This window comes from Amia ocellicauda, chromosome 1 (genome assembly GCF_036373705.1).
Source record: "Amia ocellicauda isolate fAmiCal2 chromosome 1, fAmiCal2.hap1, whole genome shotgun sequence".
NCBI lineage: Eukaryota > Metazoa > Chordata > Actinopteri > Amiiformes > Amiidae > Amia > Amia ocellicauda.
The window spans coordinates 5,052,450-5,063,635 of record NC_089850.1 but is presented as its reverse complement, the minus strand read 5'-3'; the positions used below and the strand labels follow the sequence as shown (position 1 = coordinate 5,063,635).

Here is an 11,186-nt window from a genome sequence, read left to right as displayed (position 1 = left end):
CTTTAGGCCCCTTAGTGCCAATTGGGCATCGTTTAAATGCCACGGCCTACCTGAGCATTGTTTCTGACCATGTCCATCCCTTTATGACCACCATGTACCCATCCTCTGATGGCTACTTCCAGCAGGATAATGCACCATGTCACAAAGGTCGAATAATTTCAAATTGGTTTCTTGAACATGACAATGAGTTCACTGTACTAAACTGGCCCCCACAGTCACCAGATCTCAACCCAATAGAGCATCTTTGGGGTGTGGTGGAACGGGAGCTTCGTGCCCTGGATGTGCATCCCACTAATCTCCATCAACTGCAAGATGCTATCCTATCAATATGGGCCAACATTTCTAAAGAATGCTTTCAGCACCTTGTTGAATCAATGCCATGTAGAATTAAGGCAGTTCTGAAGGCGAAAGGGGGTCAAACACAGTATTAGTATGGTGTTCCTAATAATCCTTTAGGTGAGTGTATATTTTTGCCTTATTTGGGCCAGCACCTCATGGGAGTGAAGACGCTGCAGTGCACGGATGCTTTTATGTTATATTCAGATACAGGGACATATCGAGCCACTGCCCTTTTTCATTCTCGTTATTTTCCTAAGTGCCCCATTTGTCCCGATCACCCCACCCCCGATCCATGCCACGATCCTCAACAGGGAAGTTGGACCGCACTTCCCGCACTTCAGCAACCCCCGCCGAAGTACCCCTTCGTTTGTTTCAGCTACTGCCCCCCGCTAGCCTGTGCATGTGAATCTCTGAATCTCAAAACTCAAAATTATATATATAATCTTCTATAGTCTTCTGCAACATAGATTACATTATAACAAATGTGATCACTAAAGGGGTACATATTTTGTATTGTTTATTTTGTGTTTAACTCTCTGGGATATATGTATGTGTGTGTATGTTTGAACAGTGAGTTTGCTAAGAAATCTCAAAATTATTTATATAAATCCCCCAATGTTACCCTTTGTTAATACTGAATACACATGAACGTAATATCCAGATGTGCGTAAATAACATTTATTTTTGTCGAACATGGTTTTCTTCAAGATTAAATTGAGGAACCGTAAAAATACCTTGCTAATTTATGGAAAATAAAATATTGGATTAAAACATCAAATGAATTGCTTGTGTGCCCCCTTCATAAGGCTCACACACAAACACATTGACTATTACTAAAATCACAATTTACTTTTACTTTTGGTACTTGAGTACTCTTGAAAGTAGCTACTTTTTTACTTTTACTCAAGTACTGTTTGAATGGGAGACTTTTTACTTTTACCGGTGTAAGTTTTTGATTTTTTTTTTTTTTTTACTCTTACTCAAGTATGACTTCCGAATACTTTTTACACCTCTGTGTTCCATACAGGATTGAGAGAAGCAGTGCTACTCTTTTGACATGAGCTGATACTGGACTGTTCTGTGGTACAACTCTGTCACGTCAGTTGAGATCAACAATAAAGCTTAGTTGTGAAGCATCCAGCATCCAACATTAATACGTTTTAAGACAATCACCTCACAGTGCTTTACGACAACAAAATACAAGTAGCAAAAACATTTACAAAAACCTTTAATAAAAGTGCATTGGTTTATAAGCAACTGAAACCTTCATAATGACATTACTATTGTGAAGCCTACAAAATTAAACAATCATGTTTGTCTGTGCTGGTCCAGGGTGAGCCCTGCCTGTGCCCTGTGCCCGCTGGGTTAGACGGCTGGGGAGTAGCTGTTCCAATCAGGCAATGCCAGCTTGTTCTAACCCTGGTGGGCCGGGCTGAGCTGAGGGAACCCTGTACTGATCTACTGATCAAACCAGCAGAGCAGCACACTGAGAGCACACAGGCTTTCTTTCCTTGATTGATAAGCAATACATTAAATAAATACACAATCTGTGCAATACAAAGTCAGTTTTGGCTATAGACTGAGATGAAGGCACATCTGAGGCTCTGAACTACTCTCCTGGAATGTTGCCCCCCACCTGCACGAGGAGGACAAGAATGTTAATTATGTCTCTCTGCTGACACCTAATCAATAGAGATCACATCACTGTCAGCCTTTAACAGTCAGCAGGTTTAAGACTTGCATAAAACTCAATTTAATTATTTAAAAAAGAATGTATTATAAATGTATTTTTATTTTAACAAAACTTTGACCTACCCACTAATAGAAAACTACAAACCTGTACTCAGTTACGGCTTCAAGATGACACTTCTAAATCATAAATGTAACCGCTACTATGTACGGATTTGTAGTTTTGTATTAGTGGGTGGGGCAAAGTTTTGATTTAACTGCGCCCCAAATTTGTATAGTTAAAAAAAAAATCCATTTCAATATATAATCTACAGATTTAAATTATATTTACAGCACTGATAAAAAGGGCATACTATAAAAACAAACTTGATCTGCAAGCTCAACTTTTAATCTTGTACTACAAATGTGAGAATACTTTAAAAATCATTTTAAAAATCAACAGCTTTTTCAAAAATGGCTCAATTGCACATAATCTCAGCAGAAACAGTACATCTTCCACAGAAGGCCGAGAGTGCAGTGGGTATTGGCAAGTATCTGATATTTATTATGATTCAATACATCACGATATCACAATTAGAGCCCGACTGATACAGGTTTCTTGGGTCTGATACCGATAATTGGGAAGCTAAATTTCCCGATAATATATCTGCCGATATACATATTTTTGGTTAACATGCAAAACAGACATTTTCTAGCATGGATCCCTCAAATCTCTCCCTGTCAGAGATACATTTTGTCAAATATGCACTGAAGGCAGGATTTTTACATTTTACATAATAACTACTTAACATTTATTTTCATCATAAATAACAACCACAAATCAAACATTGTAAAAATAAATGTAGTAAGTTAGAATAAGGGAGAATAAAGGAAAAATATAAAAATATGCATGTTCTATACATTAGAACAAAGACTAAGCTATATGACCAATTTCACACACAAATAGAAAAATGTTCAAGTTCTTTACATTAGAGCAAATAATGTAGTTTGAAGTGCTGGTCAGCTTATATTTGCATTTTACACACATCAGGTTCTCTCAGGTATGAAATCCTGCTCAGTGCTCAATAGTGCCGATCACACAGGGGCAGGTTATAGCACACACAGCATAGCACAACTGCATTGGTTTTTAAAAAATGTATTTAAAAATGCCCTCGGAAGTGTAATTTATTTAATACATATGTTAAATGTATTGCAATACGATCATAGCCAAAACACGAAGTAGGATTTGAAATGGTTTTATAAATATCATATATAGATTCCGTTTTATCCAATATAGTCTGAGAGATGTGTTTTTCACTTTTTTTTTTTTTTAGATGTTTTACTGTGATCTGAGCTTGTTTGTCATTTAGAGACTGACATTGCTGATATTTGTTTGCTGGGCTCCACACTTAAAGAAAGATATCGCTGCTCTAGAGGCAGTTCAGAGGAGAGCAACCAGACTTATTCCAGGTCTGAAGGGAATGTCCTACTGAGAGACCTGAAACTTTTCACCCTGGAACAGAGGAGACTACGTGGGGACTTGATCCAAGTCTTCAAAATCATGAAAGGCATCGACCACATCAAACCAGAGGAGGTTTTTCAGATCAGCAGGGACACACACACACAGAGACACAAATGGAAATTGGGTTTCAAGGCATTCAAAACGGAAAGCAGGATACACTTCTTCACACAGAGAGGCGTCACAATCTGAACAAACTCCCCAGCGATGTGATTGAAGTGATAATTTGGGAACATTCAAAAACAGACTGGATAGGATCCTTGGATCACTTAGTTATTAATGGACATCAAATGAGCACGATGGGGCAAATAGCCTCCTCTCATTTGTAAGTTTTCTTATGTTCTTATATAGGCCAGCACCTTTACATAATGCTTTAATTGATTCCTGAATTTTGGAACTTCTGATTGGACCCATTTTTTATTTATTTATCCAAAAATATATCAAGAACCTGTAAACCTCCGCCAACACCAGAGGAAAATCAGTCTAGGATTAGTTGAAGGAAAAAGACTGGGTCCTCCTCATCCGGAGCATAAATATTTCCCAGTATAGTTATTTTATGTTGAGATCTTTACAAGTAAAATCAAGATTCTTCCCTCTCTGTCCTTAAACTCTTTTTCCAACTGTACATGCATAAATGTTTGTAAAATAAAATAGAAACACCCCTTTTCTTTGCCAAAGGAATTATGGTAAGCATTTTTCACCTTTTAACATATGAACCTAATCCATTCAAGTTACAGGATGTCACATTGATCATATTAGTCATCATGGTTAAATGGTTATTTTTGATTAATTATCAGAAATGTTAAACCGTTAGAGTCAGTCAGTGTGTATAAGGATACAATGAAATAGCTAATTAAAATAAAAAGCATAAGCTTTTTCAAGGTGCCCCATCTGAGGTTTGTACAGTGGTATCCTCGATCGCGACAAAGGGGGTACAGAGTCTCCATCACCATTTGAGGGAACGGTTTCGAAACCGTTTGAGTTGCGGATGCAACCTTGGTTATCTGAAATGAAGAAACAGTTCCCCCCCAACTTCTGGTGTCACTCCATCAGCAATCCAACGTTGTGTACTAGCTAGTATGGTGATCCCAGGATCATCCCCACTATGTACTAAGTTAGTTACCATTGCAACAAAAAAGAGGTGGAACAGAGTTGGACACAAACTGATCTCCAGCTTTAGTATGGTACTAAGGATTAAGTTAGATGTTATGTTACCATACAGGAAGTGAAGTCAGTGAAGTGGGCTGGTACGGAAGTCGAGGGGTCCAAAGTGAGGAGCTGCAATCACGGGAGTCAAAGGGGTGGAACATAAAAATAAAATTAAAAAAAAGAACCACGGGATCATCCCCAGTCAGTAAGCTGCTTTCAGCTCATTGCAATTGACACATAGCAACCCGTTAAAAATACTTCAATATTTTGGCATTTTAACCTTATTTCTTACTCACCCAGAATCGTACGAATCAATCAAAACTGTTAATTGTGTGTGTCCAGTTTGAAGGAATTTGAATCTATCATTTCGTTAGCATAGCTCAGTTGCTGGTTGCAAATGGTCTCAAATGGCTGACTCTCAAAAGCTAGCTAATAGATCTTTTAAATACTCAAAAGCTGGGTGGAGCACATTTGTACATTAAGTATTCTCTTGTAACACTCAGTGTTACACAAGTAGGTGATTAAACACCCACCTCTCCCTTTAACTAGAGACAGTAGCCTGGCCAGGTAAAAACTTCACTTCCCACAGTCCTCTGGTTCTCTCTCTCCTCCCATTGGCTCATTCAAACCCTCCATTGCCCAATCACAGCCTAGGCAGCACCTGTTTAGTATACATAGGGCAGTCATAGCTGGGGTGACTCCATTACTATTGTTGTGGTATTTTGCAATCCTTTCTATTTCTATCGTTTACTGTGATCAAACCTAGCAACAGTGCATTATGAAATCTATATACTTCTTTGTTTTTGTTTTCTAGTAGCACTGTTGTTTATGTAGGTGTTTATTGTTGTGTCTAGTGAAATTCTGTTGAATGTTGTTTTACAGTTTGTGTGTTGGTTGGTTTTGGACTTCCCTCACAACTGCTGCATGCATCTTCCTCTCATTATTCCTGGATTATTCCCCAAGACCATTGCAACACTCAAATTTTTCCAATCCATCTCCTCAACCTTAATTGCTGTTTTCACTGGACTTCTGCTGGGTGAGCTCACTCCATTCTGTTGACATTGGTTTGTTTTTCTAGGATCATTTTTTTCAACACTTGGTCATTGCTAATTTACTTTGTTACTTTGCTGCACAGTTCATTTCACCTTTATTTTGTTACTTTTCTTCAGCCTGTTCCCAATCACATTTCCTGGACTGCATCCATTTCAATCCCATTTATCTCCATTCTAATCCATCCAATTGTTTTCTACATTGTGGTTGTTGTTTTTCTTATCTTCTATCCTTTACTTATTTCATGGTTTCTTTCCTATCTATCCCATTTCAGTTTCGGTCATACTGAATCCCCACGATAAACTGTAACTGTTAAGAATTGACAAGTGATGTCCCTGAGTTTGCGGTTTGTCACCCTTGCTGACAAAGTTTAACCATTTATAAAATAGGCCAGTAATCACTCTGTTTGGAGAACAGTCCTGCTGCTTAACAGTTGTGCAGGGTGATCATTACTCTGTACAAGTCTATACAAAAAAATCAAAAGTAAATTTGATTAATAAGTTTAAACGGCACTAGCCGAGAGATGGAAACGCATGGAAAAGGGGAACGGGCTGAATGCAGTGATCCAGGGCTGGCTGTGTAGTGGCCCTGCAGGACCCCCAGCTGTGCTATGTTATAGAGGTGATTTCTCCTGGAAGAGTGTGGGCTCCCAGGCTCAGCCCCTCTCCCTGGGGGCTTTGACTCCCCTGCTGGCTCTCCTCCTCCAGCTACAGCAGCAGCAGGCCGGCCTGGTTGTGGAACAGGAGGATCTCCCCTGGGGGCCTGGGGAGAACAGGTTGGACTGCTGCCGGGGGAAAAAGGGCAAGGGGCTACTGTTGCCATGGTGACCAGGAGAGGAGGGGAAGCTGTTGCCATGGATTCTGGGGGATGGGAAGGGGCTGCATGGGTATCTCAGGGTGAATGGGTGCCATTGCATTGGACACAGAAAAAGGAGGGAGCTGCTGAGGTCAGTGGGCTTCCTCCTGCACCTGGTGGTCTTCATTGTCAGAGTTGGGCTCGTATCGAACTGGGATTTCTTGCTTTTCTTTTCTCTTGAGCCATGCTTTGCGATCAAAATACAGACCTACACTCACTGCAGACAACAGGAGGATCACTCCACAGCTCACTATGGCAGCCATGGCTGTGTTGCTCGAGTCTGAGAAAGTGGAGAAGACAATGTCAAAACGTGTGGAAGCAGCACCTCGCCACAACAAGGCCTGGAAGACTGGAGCGTGGTCACGATCTCCATGAGCAAGCAGCAGGGCCCTGGGCCGTTACTGTGACGACCACCCACCCCTCCAGGAAGTCCATGTTGAAGTGAGCAGACTAACAGCTGCAGAGGCTTACAAATGCACTGGGGTGTGAAACTGATCACACTGCTACACTTTAGGAACCTGGTTTCCTCCTGGTCTCTTCAGAAACCTGCTGTTGACACCTTGAGCAACTGCACTGAAACACCAGAGATCTGCATACATTACAGTTGGTGATGAAGTAAATGGTCTCCTAGTTAGAAAGGTCAGTAAACATTAGTGAAGCTGTAGATCTGCTTTATGGATGAGATGAATAAGTTTAAATGCCAGCGTGTCTTTTCAACAATTCTAATAGATTATGATTATCTCATTCATTACTTAATTAGGGCTGACACTCCTGTCCAAGACATAATTTCAGCTGAATCATATTTTACTACGGATATGGAGTGAAAAATCACACAAAAGATGAAGGGAGAACCAAGACCCAGAACAGCCTCACCTCTCACCAAGACAGACACAGAGAAGGTGCTGATGGTCCTTTGGGTCTCAGACTCCCTCACTGTGTACTGGCCCTGGTCAGCTGCTGTGAGTGAGCAGTGTTAGAGAGCCGTTCTGCACTGACACTCTATGCTCGTACCTGGGGCCAGGGCGGCTCACTGCGCCCCTCTCCACAGTGCACACTAAGACAGAGGCTCCCCCTCCTGCAGCAGCAAACAGCACCTCCACTGGCTCTGCAGTGAACAGGGGGAGGGAGAGGGAGGCTCCAGACCACAGGACGAGGTTTCCAGTGTGAGCGGAGAGGAACAGAGACAGGACAGCATGAGGAAACACTATAGAGAGTTAATACAACAGTAACTATTCATTAGTAGGCTTCCATCTCACCTTCAACAGACACAGAGACAGTGCTGATGGTCCTTTGGGTCTCAGACTCCCTCACTGTGTACTGGCCCTGGTCAGCTGCGGTGAGTGAGCGCAGTGTCAGAGAGACGTTCTGCACTGACACTCTGAACTCATACCCGGGGCCAGGGTGGCTCACTGCGCCCCTCTCCACAGTGCACACTGAGACAAAGGCTCCCTCTCCTGCAGCAGCAAACAGCACCTCCACTGGAGCACAAGAGTGGAGAGGCAGGGAGAGTGAGGCTCCAGACGGCAGGGTGAGGGAGTCTCGGTGAGCTGATGTGGACAGAGACACCAGGAGTCAGTAAATGTGGCCAGTGTGGTCAGACCTGGCTCCAATTCACACTGCTGTGTCTGAACTCGGTTTACTTTGCTTTCGCTTTCCTGCTGTCCTTACCTGTAACAATGAGATGACTGTATCCCAGGAACCTCATTGCACCATTCATTTCCTCATAAAAACACTCATAGACATCTTCATCAGAGAAGGAGATTTTGTGAATGGACAGAAAGAAGTCCAGCTGTCTGATCTTCTCTGTGGGGACCTCAGCTCTGCCCTCGAAGCCTCGGCCCTGAAACACTTGTCCACTGCTGAACTCCCACACATTCTGACTGGTTGTCTTCCACTTGATGTACAGTCTGTCCTCAGGCATCCCAGCAGCTGTAGCTCCATCACAGAGCAGAGATACAGAGTCCCCCACTGAGACAGACACTGGCACAGCAGCGGAGGACACTGGCGGGGGAATGAATTCATATTTAATATATAAATAAAGGCAGTCAATTAGACACCAGTGGGAACAGCCCACATCAACAGAAACCAGCCCTAAAGACCAGATTTCCCTTCACTGATTAATGGATTTGCTTAGTTAATCAATAATTAAAGTGTGCTCAGACTAAACTGGTGATTGAGGGTGAGCTGTCAAACTGACTTGGACTGGGGATCTACAGGATCAAAGCAGGATCACACTGACACTGAGGTCATTAGCCCCTTGTCCAGTGTCAGTGATCATGAAAGTGTTATTGAGTCAGGGTCTGTGTGCCCATCGAGTCCTGTGTATTCTGAGCTCAGTTTCCGTTTAACTTTTTCCTCGTTTTACAGTGAGGGGAGGTGAGAGGCCCAGTGCGTCTCTCCCAGTATGAGCTGTGGGCTCTGGGGTCTCAGTACGTCCAGCAGCTCAGAGCAGCGGGGAGAGGCAGAAACACAGCTGGCTGTCCCCCGAGTAGAACAGCAGGGGGCAGAAATAAAATTTTATCACAGGATCACAAGTATAATGCACTAACTAATCCTATTGGATACTCAGCTCTCTATTTACTACAGCATTCATGGACAACCTTAACCCCCAAACTTCAAGCAATAGATAACAATCAAGTATTTATTTTATCCTCTCTCATTTTATCGAAACTACCCCCCCTTTTTTTCCCCCAAAAAAAGTTTTTTACTCAAGGATGGATCCTCGAAGGGACACAAACATAGCCCCATGACTTGCAAGTGCCAGTGCACTTGAGGAAGTTGGAGGGATCAAACTTGACTGATCCAACAACCCCAGAATCTTTTACTTAAACCTAACCAGCCAGTGCCACCAGGTCACACTATACGATAAACCCACAATGTCAGATATGAATATGTAAATGCAAAAATATAATTGTACATTGTTTACTTTGCAGATTTATTGTCAGACCGGAAGGTCCACTGTACTAAAAAAAAAAAACACTATGGGTATGCCAATTAACTAATTGAGCCAATCCCTTAATGCACTGCAAAGACAATTCATAAGGATTACAATTGATGTATCAACAAAACTTTCATCATTTCAAAACAGGGAATTACAAAATCAGCTCTTGAGAAAGCCTATAAATAAGCAAAACGTTGTGCAATTCTCTCTACCAAAGATCGAAAAATAGATCAACTTCAACCACCCCGGGCTGGAGACTAGTGGCTAGAGCACTACAGCCACCACCTCAACATGAACATCATTTTCTACAACATCTATGACAGACAGGAGGATACCCTACCAGAGACCAGGACTTCGAAACTACGCAGAACTACAAGTGTAGGACTTTGACATGCTTCCTTCCCCCTAAAATTACAGAGCAAAGACGGTTTTTACCCATGTGTATTGCTTTCATGTATTTTATATGATTGTATTGCCTTGCATTTTATTTGATTTTAACCAATTTTTTTTCTTGTGGTAAATTGTGCCCTTTTTAATTATTGAAATAGTATATTAAGTCTGTATTGATCTTAAAGCATTAATTTTAACTAATGTTTTCAGGATTTTCTAAAAAAATCCAAGTAAAAGAAAATATTTTGTATCTCAAATCTGCCTCACAACACCTAAATACTAATGGATAGAACACAAAGTGTAAAAAAAAAAAAATCTACAAAATCATACAAATCACTCAACACCTAGCAATAACTAATGATGCCATCTACCAAAACAAAGTAATGATAGGTTTTCAAAGACAGACACAAGCATTGGGACAATACATCAAACCAGCCATTCCTACACTAAACACACTGGAACTGTTAATAGCAAATGCAATAAAGTGGATGCATGCAAACTTACAGATATTACAAACACATTATGAAAGCACACTAAACACATTAACACAGGACATCTTACAATACAAAGGAACAAACTGGAGGGATAAATTGGACCAGGCCATTGTTTGGTCAAAACGAAATTATGAAAATAACAAGAAACTATACAAAACATTAAACACCAACTTTAAACACAATTAGCTAACCAGATACAAACTACACTAACAGACAGACAAACCGACACACAAAAAACAAATATAGTACATGCCAACCAATATGCCCTCCAAGCTACCCCTGAACCTAACCAACATATACAGTCAGCCCAAACAACCACAGTGTACAGCAATGTAGTAGTCTCAAGCTCACAACGAATCCATTCATCTCCAAGAGAAGACAATCCTATCCCCACAAGATTATCACATTTTAGTCCCCTACCTCCCAGAATTAGACCCCGTTCACACTTGAGATTTAGGCCGGCGTCATATGGGCCCTGGGCCGGGTCAAAACTAGTCCCTCTTTTCGACCCGGCCTAAACACAACTGTGAACGCGCCGGGCCTGGGCCGGGTGAAAAGCGTCAGCGTGTGACGCAACTCAAGCCCCGCCCCCAGAGACAGCGTGTCTGAGAGACGCAGAATAAACACACAGTAAACACGGGCACCGTACTGTCTCTGTATTGTTTGAATGTCATACCGATCAATGGCCTTAAATGTACTGTCACTTTTCGCCAGCTCACTTCTTTTTACATATTATAAAAGTCTAGGCTAAGTAATGAGTTATAATGTAAACAGTTCAAAC

General features: G+C 41.6%; 1 protein-coding gene across 1 annotated transcript; it reads right to left on the bottom strand.

Moving 5' to 3' along the window:
* Nucleotides 1-1,598: 1,598 nt before the first annotated feature.
* Nucleotides 1,599-10,913, bottom strand: LOC136759677 (uncharacterized). The gene is made up of 4 exons (XM_066714642.1): nucleotides 10,826-10,913; nucleotides 8,249-8,581; nucleotides 7,837-8,127; nucleotides 1,599-1,975 (listed from the first exon to the last, which is right to left on the bottom strand). Exons 2-4 carry the CDS (start codon nucleotides 8,499-8,501, stop codon nucleotides 1,902-1,904), a joined length of 618 nt encoding a protein of 205 aa, XP_066570739.1. The 5' UTR covers nucleotides 8,502-8,581; nucleotides 10,826-10,913; the 3' UTR covers nucleotides 1,599-1,901.
* Nucleotides 10,914-11,186: the final 273 nt, after the last annotated feature.

Coding starts and splice junctions, on each gene's coding strand:
- LOC136759677 (XM_066714642.1), bottom strand. CDS start 8,501: ATGCCTGAGGACAGACTGTACATCAAGTGGAAGACAACCAGTCAGAAT. Junction 8,128..8,248: donor CAGTCATCTCATTGTTACAG/GTAAGGACAGCA, acceptor TGTCCACATCAG/CTCACCGAGACTCCCTCACC. Junction 1,976..7,836: donor TGTCTCTGTGTCTGTTGAAG/GTGAGATGGAAG, acceptor CTCCTCGTGCAG/GTGGGGGGCAACATTCCAGG.